Raw genomic sequence first — 20,089 nt, forward strand, 5'->3', positions numbered from 1 at the left:
GTAGTCCCTCCCAGCCTCCAATGAGGGTTTCACCTGACCCCTGCCAGTTGAGCCCCATGACAAGCAACTTTCAGTTCAGAGTGCATGTCACATGGGAGATGAGAAAAGCTGGAGAGTTAAACTAAACCCTTCATCTGAACACTACACTCTGCCTTTTTAACTGTGTGGGCTAGGTGCTCCCAAATGGTGGCTTTCTCCCAAGAAAGGGAGAAAAGAAACAGCCTCTCTGCTCTCTGTTCTTTCCTAAACAAACACACCTCCCACCTCCTGAATCAATGGCCAGAGCAGAGAGATTGGAGGCCATTTACCACTTTTCATTTGTGCTGTCAGCCTCTATGTTGCAGTGGTATCTTAAACAGTGTGCATTTGTTACACATGATTTAAACACATTTTTACTAATATCACAATGAAGGTAAACAAGGGTTAGTAAACCTTGGGTAAAGTAGGGAAGTGTGTGCAAGTTTTTTTCCTTCCCTCTTCTTATTTTTACCTTTGGGCCATTCTCTGCTTCAGGGACTTTACCTCCTGCCAAGTTTGACAGAAATTCATAACATTGAAAGTGTGGGCTGTAGGTTGTGTCAGATGTCCTTTGATTTTTCAGGGTATAGGTATTTCCATGTTTTCTGAGAAACGGTCAAGGAAGACTTCAGCAACTTTCTTACCTAGCTGTGCCCACATGTGCTCTGAGTTCTCAGAAGCCTTGTCCAAATCACCATGTTCATTTATTTCTTCAGATTCCCAAATGTTGCCTCATTACAGAGACTTTTTCTGGCCTCTTAAAATATAAAATAGCACCTTCAAACCCCACCCCAAACACCCTTTCACTCTGTCCTGATTAATAACTCTTTAATAGCTGTAATCATCACCTGACTTTTGGCGTTTATTTACATGTGCTTTGCCTGCCAAATCAAGGTCCTTTGAAGCAAGAACTTCCCTTACTATTGTTTTACCATCCCCTATAACAGAGATAGTAGATGTTTAGTAAGTATTTGTTGGATGAAAATAGTACTAAGTTCATGTATTAGTTACTGGGTCACAATAGTGCTGTCCTCAGTCCTCAAGAAACTTGATTCTAATGAACTCAGATAGACCCCTCGTCATCCGACACAGACACTCTGTTCAGCTTCAGCAAGTCCAGATGCCTGTAGAACAAAAATAGACCTTATGTTACTGAGTATTCAATAATATTTTTACACTCTTCTCATCTTTTATGTAACTCCCATAGATTCATGCATTGCATTCTAGTATGTCTTGACTTAAACCAAGTCTACATTATATTTTCATTTATCCACTTGACAAACTGTCGGTGAATTCTGTATTATGCCAGGAATCTTCAAGGTACTAGAGATTCAATGGGTAACACAGCTCTAGCTCTCAAGAACTTAAATTCTGGTGAGAAAAGACAGACCAAGTAAATACTCAAATAAAAATAATTTCGTATTACAATAAGTATTGTATTGTTTCTGTGAAATCCTGCTTTTTTCCAGTAGAAGTATTTTTTAAATTTTAAATGTTTTTTGCTTGTTATTTTATTAGAACTTACTTAATAAGCACTTGTCTATAACCATACTGTTAGTTAATAATTTCACAAGACCTTATTTCCTGTAAATATATTTGCTGCAGATCCACTCCAGCCTGGAACCCAAGAGTGGTTCTGTTCTTGGCTGTACCTGGGAGCCAGGGGAGGCCACCTGACATTTCTAGGGACTACTGTCCTCACCAGGAAATCAGCATACGAATTTAAGAGCCTGGGCCAAGCGCGGTGGCACATGCCTGTAATCCCAGCGACTTGCAAGGCTGAGACAGGAGGATTGTGAGTTCAAAGCCAACCTCAGCAAAAAGCAAGATGCTAAGCAACTCAGTGAGACCCTGTCTCTAAATAAAATACAAAATAGATGTGGCTTAGTGGTTGAGTGTCCCTGAATTCAATCCCCAGTACCCCACAAAAAAACAAGAAGGGTCTGGGGATGTGGCTCAGTGGTTGAGTGCCCCTGAGTTCAATCCCCAGTACCATTAAAAAAAAAAAAAATTTTTTTTTTTTTTTTTAAGAAGCTTGCTGAATATGGTGGTACATTCCTGTAATCCCAGTCACCTGGAGGCTAAGGCAGGAAGACTGCAGATTCAAGGCCAGCCTCAGCAATTTAGTGAGACCCTGTCTCAAAATAAAGAATAAAAGGGCTGGGGATGTGGCTCAGTGGTTAATTTAACACCTCAATGTTCATTTAAGCACCCCTGAGTTCAATTCCCGGTACCAAAATAAAAGAATTTAAGATACTCACAATCATATAAACTTAAGGTTTTTGTCGTTCCATAGCAGTGCTCCTCCCAGGCCTGTCTGATCCTACGTGCTGTATCACACATAATCTGATCTTAGCTTCACTGGCATCTTGACTAGGTCTTCTGCCCTTCACTTCTGCCCTCTTTCTCTGGGGAGAGTATTACCTGACAACAAATTCTAACATGTTATACCCAGTTACTCCCTCTAAGACAACTCAGTGCCTTTATTAGAACTTACTTAATAAGCACTTGTCTATAACCATACTGTTAGTTAATAATTTAAGAACTGGATCACCTGTAAGTGATGTTGTACCCAAGTGCTTTTCTTTCCCTCTGAGTGATATATGTCTCTTGTCCAGGTGACTGATACCAAAGACTTGACTTCACTTTCCAGTTGACGCTGTATCCCCTCACAGAAGGCTTTATATTTTGGGGTCCTTCAGTGAAACTGTGGCCCTGTGAATGTGTCTATATATTAATAGTACTACAGAATTTCTATAACATAATCACATAAAATATCAGATTGTTGCTTTTCTTACAGTATTATCTAAGGTGAACTTGTGGATATAGGTTACCTATCTTTCATAGGAAAGGAGAGTTTGTATTCCTTTGTGTTCTTGTCTTCTGAGATAAAGTTTCTCTTTTAAGTTGTCTAACAAACCATATGAAATATCGTAAACCTCAAAAGCAACTTATATTTCTTGTCATCACTATAAAATAATACAATTGATAAACCAGGTCCTACGTCAGCCAGCCTTTCATCATATACCTGGATTCTTGTTATTTTTCCTTTAGAAATTATACAAAATCCTTGGGCCCTAAACTCTTCTCTCATAATTCATCACAATATGTGGAATTATATTCTGAAAGTATCTATGGGTGAATTAAGAGAGTTCATTCTATAACTGTTGATGATTTGATACTGGTTCTGGTACATAGAGAATAGAAGGTTTAGATTTTTATCTTGAGTTTTATGTTGTTCATTTAAGACTATGAACTTAGGCAAGTTATTTAACTTGTTGGCTGTCACTTTCTCATCTGTAGTGGAGGTTAATAATTTTTGTTCTGATTACTTCATAGGGTTGTTGATTATAGTTATGGGATCATGTATTATGAAAATGTTAAGCCCATGTAAGATGATATTAGAAAATCTGAGTTACAGACTCTTAATTTAAAGAGTACTGCATAAAAGATGGCCTGCAAAAAAGAGTAATAATAGTTTAGTGTTTACTCTGTGCCAGGCATTACTTTTGAAAGTACTTGATAATTTCTAGCATTACTTTCGAAAATTCTTTATAAATTTTATAATATTCAGTACATATGATGTTATACTCTTGAGAAAAACCTGAAGCAAGACTGGCAAAATGTCAGAATTAAGTAGATCCAAATAATGAATATTTGTATGTTATTTTCTAAAAATTACAGCAATATTTCATAACATTAAAAAATAATCACCTCTTGATAAGATTAACATTTCAGTTGGTATGCTTATGTGCTTGAGAATAATATGTAAACATTAATCTTAATACCAGTTTTGCAAGTATAAAGACATTTTTACAAATTTAACTAATGGGGGTTTTTGCAGTTAAGATTTCTTAAATTAATGTTATTTTTATATCTGCAGGTTTATAAAGTTCTGGTCTCTGTAGGGAGGAGTGAGTGGTTTGTCTTCAGGAGATATGCAGAGTTTGACAAACTTTACAACACTGTAAGTAATAGTCTACAAGATTCTACTTGAAACACCTTGAAAAACCCCCAAAGATTTATTGGAGTGAATAAATTAATACTAACATGTATCAGAAAAGCAGAAAAGGGTAAGGGATTCTTAAAAAGCATCCTAACAGGAATTCTTACAAATAAAGGTGCAGAGAAGACTGTTGAGCAATTCCAAATAAACTGTTGAACAGCTTATATACATTTTATTGTCAGAGACTATTAGAAAAATCCTTCATACCAAATAATAGTTGTTACTCATCATGGTATTTCTGCTGAGTAATTGCCCAGTTATAAGCTTTAGATCTGAAAGTCTGTCATGAGCCCACCCTCTTTCCATATGTTATTTTTAGTTAGGGATAAGTCTTAGGTTCTAGGGTTGTTGTGTTTTTTGTATTATTGTTGTTTGGTTGGTTGGGTTTTTTTGTATTGTGGATTGAGCCCAGAAGTGACATGGAGCCACATCACCATATCCCCAGTTATGTTTTATTTATTAATTTGAACAAGGTCTCGCCCAGTTGCTGAGGATCTCAGTAAATTGCCGAGGCTGGCCTGGAACTTGCAGTCCTCCTTCCTCAGCCTCCCAAGTTGCTGGAATTACAGGTGTGCACTACCATGCCCAGCCAGAGTTTTTTATTTGTTGTTGCTGTACTAGGGATTGAACCCAGAGGAACTCTATTATTGAGACACATTCACAGTACCCCTACCCCCATCCCTTTTTATTATTTTGAGTCAGGGTCTCACTAAGTTACCTGGGCTGGCCTTGAATTTATAATCCTCCTGCATCGGCTTCCCGAGTTACTAGGATTACAGGCATATATAACTATGCCCAGCCATTTTAGATTCCAGATTTTAAGTAGCTAAAACAACTGAAATGAGTATTAATTTTCTTTCAGATACTTGGTGGGTGAGATTCTTTTTAAGTGGGTTTTTAAAAAATATGTTCTTTTTAGATATACATGGCAGTAGAGTGTATTTTGATAGTGAAAGCTAAGAGACCACTGACTACCTAAGTAACTAAAACCTGATTTTTATATATTCATAATTCAGATAGTAAAGAATATTCATAATAATAATGTTTAAAGTTGCACAAACTTTCTAAAGTAGACAGCAAAACAGCAGCATCATTGTAACTCATCAGGCTCAATACCACCAAGTACTGATGTGGATGGGGGTTGTTGCCTTGAAAGATCTATGTGGAAGACAAGAATGCCTAAGTTCATCTCCAGGTTAGGGCAGCTGTGAGTTCCAAACTTTGCTTCAGTCAAGTAAAAAGCAATTGTGGCCAAGCATAGTGGTGCCCGAAGACTCTGAAGGCTACGGTAGGAAGATAGCAAGTTTGAGGCCAGCCTTGGCAACTTAGTGAGATCCTTAGAAACTTAGCGAGAATCTGTCTCAAAAAATAAAAAAAAAAAATAATAAAAAGCTGGAGGTGTAGCTCAGTAGTAAAGCACTTATAGGTTTAGTCCCCAGTATCAAAAACAAAACCAAAGATACAACTATGCCTCAAATTCCAAGTTTCAGTTCTTTATGTTCTCATAATAATGAGGTTTCCCAGTGTTGTTTAATAAGTGGGAAATTATTAGACATTCTCTGTATTATATACATAGGATGATAATTTTTAAAATTTCTTAACCCTGGTTCCTGAGACATATAAATATGTAAGTTACTAGTTACAAGATTTTTTTTAGACATTTTTCTTTTCTTTTTTTCTCTTTTTTATTTTTCAGAGCCAGGGATTGAACCTAGGGCCTTGCACATGCTAGGCTTGTGCTCTACCCCTGAGCTACATGCCCAGCATAAGATTTTTTTTTTAATGAGGGAAATTAAGTATATCTCCATTAAGAGACACATTATTTCCTAAATGGGCCAGAACAATGTCTATCTATAGAACTTTCCATTATTCATTAAGTAATGAAAATTAAGACTTCTGATTTTATCTCATTTAGCATTTTACTATATTTGTATTTGTTCCAAATAACATTCAGATGACATCCTAATTGAAACTGAACTTAATAATATTGAAATTTTTAAATGGTATTTGTTCCTATGCAAAATTAATAATATTCTAGCAAGTCTATATAATAGAGGAAAGTAAAACTACATTAAACTTTAAAGTCAGCCATCAGGCTGAGGATGTAGCTCCATAGTAGAGTACTTAGGTAGCATGCATGAGGCCCTGGGTTCAATCCCTGGTACTGCAAAAATCCATAAATATATTTTACTGTATTTTCTTTGTATTATTTTCTTTAATATCTGTGCAACTGAAATATCTATATAGTTTCAAATATTGCTTAGTCAAAGGATATTGAGATTCTTTTAACAATAGAGTTTGTATATGGGATATCCTTTGTAAATTTTTAGTGTTTTTTTAAGATATGGTTTACATTGGAGCCTGGGAAGGGCTGAACTGTGAGACGTAAAATACCTGTTAAAATACCCACTAAAGCTCTTGTATACCTGCTATCTACATAGCATTTTTTTTTTTTTTTGAGATCTATATTAATCTCACTGTACCCATCAAAATGGCTAAGTTATTCTTTGGTGAAAGTAATATGACAGTAGTATCTCACATACACAGTACACTTCAGATTTTATCATCCGTCTCATTTCTCTTATATTCCTCTTCCTTTTTGTTTTTTGGTTTTTTCTTTTTGTGTACCAGAGATTGAACCTAGGGGTGCTTAACCACCGAGCCATATTACCAGCCCTTTTTCATATTTTATTTAGAGATAGGGTCTCACTGAGTTGCTCAGGGCCTCACTGAGTTTCTAAGGCTGGGTTTGAACTTACGATCCTCCTGCCTCAACCTTCTGAGTCACTGGATTACACATGTGCACCACCATGCCCAGTGGGTTTTTTTTCTTATTTCATCATTTTCTTTGTCTCTTTTTTAACATAACTGCTTTTAATTCTGCCTTCTATGGTGAGGGGCAAAGAAAAAACTAGGAGAATGATATAATTTGTGTTCTTTGAAACTATAGAGGGCAGGTTAAACCTGGTCTAGTAGAGTTCTAGCTTAGTGGGAGTTTAGAAAATTCTTCTGTAAAAAGTTTAAGGATGGGTGCTTCATGAAGAAGAGAATAAAAGTAATCATGCAATAAGATAACCAAAGCAAGCTTTATCTTTATGCTTAAAGATCCTCAAATATTAATACCCCAACTAATTAATCTCCAGCTGATAAAGTCATGAAACCTCATGGAGACCCATCACTGGTACAGATCTCCTCTGCTGAGTTTTGACAAGAAAACTGAGGCACATGGATGTTGAGTAACTTATCCAAGGTCACACAAATACTATGTGTTTTATTGAGACAAAATAGGATGGTAAATCTGTGGTATTTTATTGGAATGATTTAATATTACACATAATATGATCATATAGTTAAGTGTGTCTTACGGTGAATTTTATTTAAAATCAGATTGTTTTGGGTTTTAGTGTATGCATTACTAGAAGACCTAAAAAATTAGTTCATGTGATACTACTTTTTAAAATTTTAGTTGAAGAAGCAATTTCCTGCTATGGCCCTGAAGATTCCTGCCAAGAGAATATTTGGTGATAATTTTGATCCAGGTAAGCATTAACTTTATAGACCAATCATTAAGTAAGTGATGGTTGAAGTTTGAAGAAGTAGTTAACTTATTCATTGCACTGCATAGTAGTGCAGAAATTTTAAAAGTCAGTTTCTCCCATGTTCTGTGAGAATAATGTCTCAGGAAGGTATTTACTCTATACCAGTCATGATTTTAAGTACTTTGTACTTAATAAAAAAAAAGTAAGAAATCTTGATAATTAAGTAAAAGAGAGGAGAACCAAAAATAATAAAACCATAAGGCCTGGATAACTGAGAGAATTGATTAATTCAAAGTGGCAAAAATGAATGAAGAACACAACTGCATGTTGATGATGAGCCTTGAACTTGGATTCAAGTTCTGTAGAGCCCTTGGTTGAATCCTCGAGGCTGAATTATTTCCTCAAGGGCAGAAGGCAAAGTAAAAGACCTGCAACATCATTGCTTCATTGTTGAAAGCAAAATACAGGCTGCATGCCTTGTGGTGTTTATGTTTTCATAAATTAACTATTTGACACTAAAAATTCATTTTTGTTAAAGAACTGTTTGAAATCTATCCTGAGCATATTGTGACTTGCCAACAGTGAAACAGATTGTGTGTCATAGAGATCTTGAAAAACCCTGCAGTGAAGAAATCAAATCTATTAAAAACTCTGAAGATAGATAAGAAACAGCATTTTGGGGAAACAGCATTTTGCTGGTGGGCATGCACAGTGGTACAATCCTTGGAGAGAGGAATGTGGTTATACCAACAAAAATGTATGTATATTTCACTTTGGCCAAGTGGGATCTACCCAAAGATAAACCATATATACTGAGAAACTATATATGAAATGATATACATGAAAAACTGCATATTGTGATATGATTTTTACAAGAAAAAACTGAAATCAATTGAAATATACTTTCAAGTCTACAATGCAATGTAGCTGTAAAAAAGCTACATTGCTATGGAGTGACCTCCAAAATATATAAGGTCGGGGAAAAGGGTGCAGATGAGTTTGTATAGTGTGTATTTTTTGTGTATGAAAAAGTGTGGGTATTTGAAAAGAAATAATAAATAAATAAAAATAATAAAACCAGTGATTTTGAGGAGGGATAAGACCAGAGGAGGCAACAGGGGTGGAAGTTAGATGTCTCATCTTGTTTATGTCTTTGACTTTGGAACCATGTATACATTTTAAACAATTTAAAAGCAAACATAAAAATGCAATAACAAAACATTTTCTAAGACTTTTTTTTAAAGTGTCTATTAAGTACCTTCCAAGGTACTATGTTGAGGACTAAAGATAATAAGGGTTTTTTGGTTTGCTTTTTGTTTTTTGGAGCACTGGAGATTGAACCCACAGGTACTCTACCACTGAGCCACATACCAGTCCTTTTAAAATTTTATTTTGAGACAGGGTCTCACTAACTTGCTGAGGCTGGCCTTGAACTTGCAATCCTCCTGCCTCAGACTCCTGGTAGCTGGAATTTATAGGTGTGCACCACTCCACCCAGCAAGATTTTTCAAATCCTTTCCTTCAACAGCTCTTGTAGAAACCACTTTTCAATTCTCAATTTTAACCTTCTCTGCATCTTTTAAAATATATATTCATATAAGGTCTCAATTGGAAAAAAAAAATTTTATACATATCTCCAACTACAGTTCTTAAAGATAATATGTTGAGGAGGGGATCCAAGATGGCAGGCCAAAGGGAGGCAGCATTCTGTGTCGCACCATGACCTAGGATTCAAGTACTTAGAATACAGCTTCTCTGTGAACAATATTCCTGCCCCCTGCACAGGAAGCACCATGCCTGTCCAGGGCTCCAGGCCTCAGCCTCAGAATAGGTCTCCCAACTATTCACTCACGCAGGACTACCGCCCAAGCGAGACCATCAGCAGATGCAGCAGCACCCTCAAAGAACTTTTGGCCACCCACCCGAGCAGAAATCATGGATGTGCTCCCAAGGAGAACACCCAGTAGCTTCCCATGATTAGGAAATCTGGCCGCCACCCCTGGTGGACCCCCATCTACCAACATGGGGCTCCCCCGGTGGCCACCATCTTGGGCCTGTGCAGCAGCGGACATAGTCCCCTATAGACAGTAGCCTGCCTGCACCCAGGAACTTCACACAGGCTCTGAAGTCAGCCAACACTGCAAGCCACAAAACTTGTGGCTGAACTCATCATCCAACACCATCGCCTGGCTCCCCTGACCTGACCCGGCATCCTGCTACTGAAAGCAGGAGCCCCCATCTTGGGTCATCATCATCATCATCATCATCATCATCATCTTCAGGTACCCAGTTTCTAACACGCCCCTCCCTCTAGCATCCACTAACCTGGCACAGTGACACCCTTCACCATCCTGAAGGTGTAGATACCAGCTAACAACAGACAACTCCATCTATAGGACCAGAAGGGAAGCATGAAAGATATTGATCTCCAACCAAAACAATCCTTTATTCTTTCAAGATTATTTTTTTCTTTTCCTTTCTTTTTTTTCCCACCCTCACATCCCCAACATATGTGAAACCAAGTGCTTTGCATGAATTAGGATTTTGAGGACTGGGACATTTGAATAGTATATTACAGTTGTGTTGTACATTCTTTTTTATTATTTTTTTTCCCACCAATTTCTGCTATTTTAACATTTTTTATTTTTCTTGATATATATGTGTGTTTATACTCTACTGTCTTCCCACTTATTTGTTTACTCAAATTTACTTCTGATCCCTTTTCCTGCTACTAATCTTCTTCTTTAGATTTCTCTTTCACACTTCCTAAGATACAACAACTGTATATCAGCACCTCCTACCTCCTCAGCATATCATCTTCCTCCTCACTCCCAGTTTTTTGCCTACCATCAGAAACTGTAAACCCTTTTACAAACCTGCTGATAGATAATAATTGAATTCACCATTTCTGTACAAAGTGACCAAACTGTACATGTCTTATTAGCAGACATTTGTTTTTAGGGTGTATATTGTTTACATTGGGATCTGATGCCATTGTACTTCACCTCAAAGGAGAGGTATTGGATCCTTACAGGGGCACTATAAGCCTAAGGGTAAAAACAGTAATGCCTAGTATATACAGTACTAGAAGGGAAGACACATAAGCAATATGAAAAGGGAAGAAAGTGCCCCAAACAAATCAAGATACTACATTATTAGGATCCATAGCAAGCACAGCAGAAGAAATTACACAGAAGGAGTTCAGGATGTACATAATTAAAATGTTCTGCAAATTTAAAGGATGATATAAGAGAGCAAATACAGGCAGCAAAAGATCATTTTGACAAAGAGCTACATAATCAAATACAGGAAGCAAAAGATTAATAGGGAGATAGAGGTTAAATAAAACAGAAATCCTTGAAATGAATGAAACAATAAAACAAAAAGTTCAATTGAATGCATCACCAACAGATTAGACCACTTGGAAGACAGGACCTTAGACAATGAAGACAAAATATATAATATTGAAAAGAATGTGGACTACATAGTGAAAATGGTAAGAACATTCAAGAAATATAGGATAGCATAAAAAGACCAAATTTAAGAATTATTGGAATAGAGGAAGGAATAGAGTTCCAAACCAAAGGAATGAGCAATCTATTCAATAAAATATTATCAAAAATTTCCAAACATGAAGAAACCAAATTTAAGACGCTTACAGGATGCCAAATGTACAAAATACAACAGGTCCACACCAAGCCACATTATAATGAAAATGTCTAAATACAGAATAAGGAGAGAATATTTAAAGCCATGAAAGAAAGGAATCAGATTACATATAGGGGGAACCGATTAGAATATGTGCAGATTTTTCAACCCAGGCCCTGAAAGCTAGAAGATCCTAGAATAACACATATCGAGCTCTGAAAGAAAATGGATGTCAACCATGATAAACAGAAGTTAAAAGATTTTTACAGCTCAAAAGTCTGCACTACAGAACATCCTCAGCAAAATATTTCATGAAGAGGAATTGAAAACAACAATGAAAATCAACAAAGGAAGGTATTACACTAAAGGAAAAACTAATCAAAGGAGAAACCAAGACAAGTTAAATATGAAAAATAAACAAAAATGGCTGGAAATGAAATTCATGTCTCAATAATAACACTGAATGTTAATGGCCTAAACTCACCAATCAAAAGACATAGACTGGCAGATTGGATTTAAAAAAAAGAAAACAATATGCTGCTGCCAAGAGACTCATCTCATAGGAAAAGGCATCCACAGACTAAAGGTAAAAGGTTGGGGAAAATAATAATACTTACATGGGCTGCGGAATCAAACGGGTTTCCATCCTCATATTAAAGTAGACTTCAGGCCAAAGTTAATCCAAGGGTTAAAGAAGGATATTTCATACTGCTTAAGGGAACAATTCATCAACAAGACATAACAATAATAAATTTATATGCCCCAAACAATGGAGCAATTAAGTTCATCAGACACTCTTCTCAGGTTCAAGAGTCAAATAGACCACAACACATAATTCTGGGTGACTTTAGCACACCTCTTTCACCACTGGATAGATCAACCAAACAAAAGCTGAACAAAGAAACTATAGAACTTAATAACTTAGACTTAACTGACATATATAGAATATCTCATCCTTCAGTGAACGGATATTCTTTCTTCTCAGCAGCACATGAATAGACCATATCTTATGCCACAAAGCAATTCCTAGCAAATATAAAGAAGTAGAGCTATTACCCTGCATTCTATCAGATCTTAATGGAATGAAATTAGAAATCAATGATAAAATGAAAAATAAAAGCAACTCCAACACCTGGAGATAAATAATATGCTACTGAATGAACAATGGTTGGAAAAGACATCAATGAGAAGATTAAAAGATTCTTAGAGATGAATGAGAACACAGATACAACATATTGAAATCTCTGGAATACTATGAAGGCAGTACTAAGAGGAAAGTGTATTGCATGGAGTTCATTCCTTAAAAGAAGAAAAAGTCAAATAAATGACTTAACATTACCTCTCAAAGCCCTAGAAAAAGAACAAATCAACACCGAAAGCAGTAGAAGACAGGAAATAATTAAAATCAGAGCTGAAATCAATGAAATTGAAACAAAAGAAACATTTGAAAAAAAAATGACAAAACAGTAGTTAGTTCTTTAAAAAAAATAAATAAAATTGACAGACCCTTAGCCATGCAAACAAAGAGAAGGAGAGAGAAAACTCAGATCACTAACTTAGGTGATGAAAAAGGAAATATCAAAACATACACTACAGAAAATAATTAGAAATTCTTTTGAAAACTTGTACTCCAATAAAATAGAAAATATCGAAGGCATTGACAAATTTCTAGAGTCATATGATTTGCTCAGATTGAATCAGGATGTTACACACAATTTAAACAAGTCAATTTCAAGTGAGAAAATACAAGATGCTATAGGAAACCTACCAACCAAGAAAAAGCTCAGCACCAAATGGTTATACAGCCGAGTACTTCAAGACCTTTAAAAGAAAAACTAACACCAATACTCTTCAATTTAGGAAATAGAAAAAGAGGGAGCACTTCCAAACTCATTCTATGAGGCCATTTTCACCCTGATTCCAAAACCAGACAAAGACACATCAAAGAAAGAAAACGTCAGACCAATATCTCTAGTAAACATAGATGCAAAAATTCTCAATAAAATTCTGGCAAATCGAATACAAAAACATATCAAAAAGATCGTGCACCATGATCAAGTGGGGTTCATCCTAGGGATGCAAGGTTGGTTCAACATAAGGAAATCAATAAATGTAATTCATCACATCAATAGACTTAAAGGTAAGAATCATATGATCATCTCAATAGACACAGAAAAAGCATTCAACAAAATACAGCACCCCTTTATGTTCAAAACACTAGAAAAACTAGGGATAACAGGAATATATCTCAACATTGTAAAAGCTGTCTATGCTAAACTCCAGGCCAACATCATTCTAAATGGAGAAAAATTGAAAGCATTCCCTGTAAAAACTGGAACAGGAATGCCCTCTTTCATCACTTCTGTTTAACAGTTCTTGAAACACTGGCCAGAGCAATTAGACAGATGAAAGAAATTAAAGGATACATATAGGTAAAGAAGAACTTAAAGTATCACTATTTGCCGACGATATGATTCTATACCTAGAAGACCCCAAAAAATTTCACCATAAAACTTCTAGAACTAGTAAATGAATTCAGCAAAGTAGCAGGATACAGAATCAATGTTGATAAATCAAAGGCATTTCTGTATATCAGTGACAAATCCTTTGAAAAGGAAATGAGGAAAACTATCGCATTTACAATAGCCTCAAAAAAAAAAAATCCTTGGGAATCAATCTAACAAAACAGATGAAAGACCTCTACAACGAAAACTTTAGAACACTAAAGAAAGAAATTAAAGAGTAACTTAGAAGATGGAAAATCCCTTGCTCTTGGATATGCAGAATTAATATTGTCAAAATGACCATACTACCAAAAGCACTACACAGATTTAATGCATTCCAATCAAAATCCCAATGACATTCCTCATAGAAACAGGAAAAGCAGTCATGAAATTCATCTAGAAAAATAAGAGACTATATCAGACCTGAAGCTATGCTACAGAGCAATAGTAACAAAACCAGCATGACATTGGCACCAGAATAGACTGGTAGTCCAATGGTACAGAACAGAGGACACAGAGACCAACCCACATAAATACAGTTATCTTATATTAGATAAAGGTGCCAAAAACATACATTGGAGAAAAGATTGCCTCTTCAACAAATGGTGCTGGGAGAACCAGAAATCCATATGCAACAAAATGAAATTAAACCCCTCTCTCTCACCATACACAAAACTCAACTCAAAGTGGATCAAGGACCTAGGAATTAAAACCAGAGACCTTGCGTCTAATAGAAGAAAAAGTAGCCCCTAATCTCTATCATATCAGATTAAGCCCCTACTTCCTTATTAAGACTACTATAGCACAAGATTTAAAATCAAGAATTAATAAATGGAGCTGGGATTGTGGCTCAGTAGCAGAGTGCTTGCTTCACTTGTATGAGGTACTGGGTTCAATCCTCAACACCACATAAAAATAAATAAAGGTATTGTGTCCATCTACAACTAAAAAAAAATTTATAAAGAATAAATTGGATGTATTCAAACTAAAGAATTTCTTTTCAGCAAAAGAAACAATCAGTGAAGTGACTAGAGAGCCTATAGCTTGGGAGCAAATTTTTACCACTTGAACATCAGAGCACTAATCTCTCGGGAATATAAAGAACTCAAAAAGCTAAACACCAAAATAACAAATAACCCAATTAATAAATGAACCAAGGAACTGAAGAGACACTTCTCAGAAGGTGATATACAGTCAATCAAAAAATATATAAAAAAATTTCCAACATCTCTAGCTATTAGAGAAATGCAAATCAAAACATCTCTAAGATTTTATCTCTAGTCAGAATGGCAGCTATTAAGAATATAAATAACAATAAGTGTTGGCGAGGATGTGGGGAAAAAGGCACACTCAGACATTGCTGGTGGGACTGCAAATTGGTGCATCCATCTGGAAAGCAGTATGGAGATTCCTTGGAAAACTTGGAATGGAACCACCATTTGACCCAGCTATCCCACTCCTCGGTTTATACCCAAAGGACTTAAAAACAGCATACCACAGGGACACAGCCGAATCAATGTTTATGGCAGCACAATTCACAATAGCTAAACTGTGAAACCAACCTAGATGCCCTTCAGTAGATGAATGGATAAAGAAACTGTGGTACATATATACAACGGAACATTACTCAGGCAATAAAAGAGAATAAAATCATGCAATTTGCAGGTAAATGGATAGAGTTGGTGAAGATAATGCCAAGTGAAGTTAGTGAATCCCAAAAAACCAAATGCTGAATGTTTTCTCTGATATAAGGAGGTTGATTCATAGTGGGATTGGGAAGGGAAGCATGGGAAAATTAGATGAACTCTAGAAAGGCAAAGGGGATGGAGGGAAAGGGAGTGGGCAAGGGGTGTAAAAAAGATGGTGGAATGAGATGGACACCATTATCATAAATACATGTGCGAAGACATGAATGGTGTGAACATACTTTGTGTACAACTTGAGATATGAAAAATTGTGCTCTATATGTGTAACATGAATTGTAATGCATTCTGATGTCATATATAACAAATTAGAATATAAAATAAAATTAAAAATGTAAAAAAATAGATAATATATCAACTTTATATATATTCTTAGTACTCATCCTATGATGGGTGCATGACTTGGAGTTATTTTCAGATATTTGCATGCTTAATTTTAGCTTAAAAATTAAGTTTGAGGGCTGGGGATATAGCTCAGTTGGTAGAGCGCTTGCCTCACATGCACAAGGCTCTGGGTTTGATCCCCAGCACCACATACATGCACACACAAAAATATAAACAATATTCTACTTAACATAATGGGGCTTGTTACTGATTTATACTCAATAAAGGTCTTAATATATAGTGTTTGCCACCAAAATTATGAGTTATTTCCAGTCAAAGGGTTTTCTCCCCACTTGTTAGATATAAGGTATAGTTATTAAAAAATATATAAAATTAGGTTTCTTAGATTCAGATATACTTTTGCAATTTTTGAACAAGGTAGGCATCTTGTGAAACTCTTCCAAGGTCATTTTTTAAAAAGTCATCAAACATTAAAGTATATGTGAGGCTTACATTAAAAACTGTACTTGAGGATTGGGTAGCTTAGTGGCAGAACAATTGCCTACTATATGTGAGGACCTTGAGTTCAATGCCCAGAAACACAAAAAATAAAATATAAATTTAAAAAACTGTAGTTCAAAGACATTTCTCAGGAACTGGATTTAGTAATATGTAAAGAAGACTAAAATGAATAACTTCATTTGTAATATTAAAAAAAATCTAATGATTATACAGAAGCAGTTTTAAATTATTCTGTGGATACTTAAGGAAGATATATTTTTCTTTGGAGACAAGAATAAAAATAGGAATTTCCTTTCCTCTCTGAATTATAGCCCATGCTGTACTAAGTGCTGCTAGACTTTTCATTTCATTGCTGACTTTAAATAGTTTTGTGTATGTTTTTATCTAGATATTCACCATTAAGAGACGCTTTTTCAAATAGCCTATGTCTTCAGTTTTTAAGACTTTTTTTTTTTTTAATAATTAGGGTTTAGGATGATTTTTTGACCCTACAACAACAATAATAATATGATAATGGCTCATGATAGCTCTCTCTTATCTGCTAGGTATTGTATAAATCTGCATGCATTTCTCTTTTTTAACCGTTTTACGAGGTATAAATATTGTTATTATCCTATTTTGTAAGTAAAGAGTTAGGTCTCGAAAAAGCAACTAATAAAAAAAAATGAAAAAAAAACATGGAAGAGGAATTTGATGATTTAAACAGGAAGAGAACTGCTTATTTGGGGACAAGAGAAAAAGAGAGAAGGTAAAAACACCAAAAAAGACTTTGAGATAGACAAGTAGGAAGTTAATACAATAACCTCAAAATGATCAGTAGAAGTCAGGCACAGTGGTGCATGCCTGTAATCCCAGTGACTCAGAAGGCTAAGACAGAAGGACCATACGTTTGAGGCCAACTACGTAACTTACCAAGACATTGTCTCAAAATTAAAAATAAAATAAAAAGGGCTGGGGATGGAGCTCAGTGGTAGAGCACCACTGTGTACATTCCCTGGTAATGCAAAAAAAATCAGTAGAAGATGAGGTAGCTTAGAGAGAAAGGAGGGTGGTATCAGCCACTCAAGGACAGCAGGGAAAACTCTTGACTTTTACATAGTTTTGATGTTTAGGCATCAATGCCATGTGACTCACTGGATTTTTCTAGAAAGTGTCACTTTATTCTATGCCATGGACCACACCTATAATCTCTACCTGAGTGGTCAAGATGGTTCAGGACCAGTGTGGATAGATCAGCACAAAAATCCTACCACCACAACTGGAGAGAAGAGAGAGCACAAGCCTTCCAGATAATTGTGAATATGTACTGAGGCCTGGCTCCATACCAGGTGCTGTGTTGCATGCTTGACTTAAATTATCTCAAGTGTCTATTTTAGGATTTTTTGAGTGTATGACACAAGTAATATACACACAAACATATATTCTCCTTTGTTTAAAAGGAGAAGTTGCCAGTACATGAGATAAATAATTCAGTTAGAGATTCACTCTTTCTCTTTGGTGTATCATGGTTCAGACATTTTGCTTTGCATCGTGTTATGGTCATGTATAAAGGTACACAAAAGGTATCTATGCAACTTGTTATTTTCACTTTGTAATATATAATGAGTATATTCCCATGCAAGAAAAAGAAAAAGTTCAAGGTCAGTAAGTAACAGAGACAAGATATTTGAGTAAAGTTTTCTAATTCCAAGAAACACTAGTGCTTAACATTTATTGAGAAACTGTACTGATGGTTGCATTAACCTCAGTTATCAACAAACAACTGTAGATACTGGACAATTATTTGTTAGGAAAGCACACCAGTGTATTTTTCAAGGGATTTTTAACAGCAGGAATTAAGTCAGTGGTTTGGTAATATTCTGTTAACCAATTAATTATCATTACCCTGCCTTAAAGGATTTTTAGTAATCCTTATTTTTTGTTTGCTTTTTTTAGTGTGATTTGCAGTTATCTATGTCATAGTGTTAATTTTTACTAATTTCATGGTGGTTCATAAGGAGTTGGACAAAGCAAAGTGTCTCTCCACATTTTATAGTGACTCTATTTAGAACCTAAAATAGGCAGTTCTTGATGATGTTCTTTTGAGAGATGTATTTGCTTTATTCTGATTCTTAAATCATTGCATATAGACTTCATATACACATACATATATTTTAAGAATTAGTTCCTCCTTGTATGCCAAGTAGGATGAGTTAAGAAATAGATTATGAATCACAATTTACCATCTTGTGCTTGCTTATTCTTATATGAATGTTTTGATGATAATTACATAGGCTAACATAAATAATCCTAATAGTTTATATCCCTCTTACAGATTTTATTAAACAAAGGAGAGCAGGACTGAATGAGTTCATTCAGAACTTAGTCAGATACCCAGAGCTTTACAACCAGTAAGTAATTTTTATTATGTTCTAAAGAGACAGTGAAATGAAACCTAAAAATATTAATAAGCCTCAGACAGATTTTATCCTATGAAATGTTATTGTGCTGTGTATGTTTGTAAAATCTTCCTGAAGCATTTCCCTTCTTGTTTTTATTTTGTTTGTTTTTTTGGCAATGCTGGGAAATAAACCCAGGGCCTTATGCATGCCAATGCCAGGCATTCTACCACTGAGCCTCATCCCCAGCCCCTTCTCCTGTTGTGTCTTATCCTCTTTCCCTTCAACAACTTGTCTTAGTGATTTTCTTCCTTTCTTTTGTTCTTTATAAATTTATAAATTAAACTTGAAAGAAATTTGCATGATACAGTTAAAACATTTTGCTGATTATTTGATATTTATCCCTGCCTTCAAAAAATATTTAAGTACCCACTATATACATTGGGAATATAAAGCTAAATGAACACTGTCCCTGCCTTCTAGTGGTTCTATCTAGTGGAAGAAACAGATATAAATAGGGAACTGAAGCCAGGTAATTTTTATGATAGAGATGCTAGAAGATAATAGAAAAATGTGATCTGCTGTGCTCATGGACCTGAAGGATGTGTAATCATCCAGAAAAGAACACAAAGATAGGGAGAGCATTCAAGCCAAATGGAGTGTTACCTATTAACAGAGGATGCAAAAGCCTGAAACATCAAGATGTTCAAGTATTTACATTGCATGGTACCTGGAACAAAATAGATTTTCAGAAAGTAGATGAAACTGAACGCATTGGCAGGATTCAAGCACATATTGTCACCATGTTCTCTGCTACCACCACAGGCTTCCAGCCCTCATCACAGTATTCCATGCAGCCATGTAAGATGAAGGCATTACCTAGCCCTGTGTGTATCTTGTGCTAATGAGTTTAAGTTTCCTTCTGTAGGCCAGCAGCTCCAGATGAGGGGAGGAGGTAGGTCAGAAATACTTAGGAAATGATAGGCAGAACTGTGGTTTCATTTGTTTCTTAATTTTTAAGCCTGATGGTTTATTCTTGGGCATTGATTGTGTTGTGATTTGTAGCTTATATGTGTGTATAATCCCAACTAATCTGGAGGGCTGAGGCAGGAGGATTACAAGTTCAAAGCCAACCTCAGCAATTTAGTGAGACCCTTTTTCAAAATTAAAAATAAATAAGTAAATAAATAAATAAATAAAAAGGGCTAGGGATGTACCTCAGTAATAGAGTACCCCTTGTTCAGTATCCAAACAAACAAAAAAAACAACAATAAGAAAAGAAGAAGAAGAAGAAGAAGAAAAAGAGGATAAAATAAAATATCAGGGAGCTTTTTACATTACACAGATAGGTTCAGATCACCTATTTGTGTAATGTAAAAGTTGCATTTTTACATTGACAATGTTGAACAGGATAAATGTTTATCAGATTTTTCAGAATCTCAACACT

The 20,089-nt window shown here is 35.5% G+C and overlaps 1 protein-coding gene across 9 annotated transcripts in view; it reads left to right on the top strand.

Moving 5' to 3' along the window:
• The window catches only part of Sgk3 (serum/glucocorticoid regulated kinase family member 3), a 116,173-nt gene that overhangs the window by 62,415 nt on the left and 33,669 nt on the right, over positions 1-20,089 (top strand). For 8 of the 9 annotated variants that reach the window (XM_071602335.1, XM_071602336.1, XM_071602329.1 and 5 more), the window contains exons 3-5: positions 3,902-3,985; positions 7,491-7,563; positions 18,579-18,654. In XM_071602335.1, the coding sequence (XP_071458436.1) occupies positions 3,902-3,985; positions 7,491-7,563; positions 18,579-18,654 (233 nt within the window). The remainder of the gene's footprint in view (positions 1-3,901; positions 3,986-7,490; positions 7,564-18,578; positions 18,655-20,089) is intronic. The other variant, XM_071602334.1, reaches the window with a different exon arrangement.

The sequence above is a fragment of the Marmota flaviventris genome, chromosome 15 (assembly GCF_047511675.1).
Source record: "Marmota flaviventris isolate mMarFla1 chromosome 15, mMarFla1.hap1, whole genome shotgun sequence".
NCBI classification, from domain to species: domain Eukaryota; kingdom Metazoa; phylum Chordata; class Mammalia; order Rodentia; family Sciuridae; genus Marmota; species Marmota flaviventris.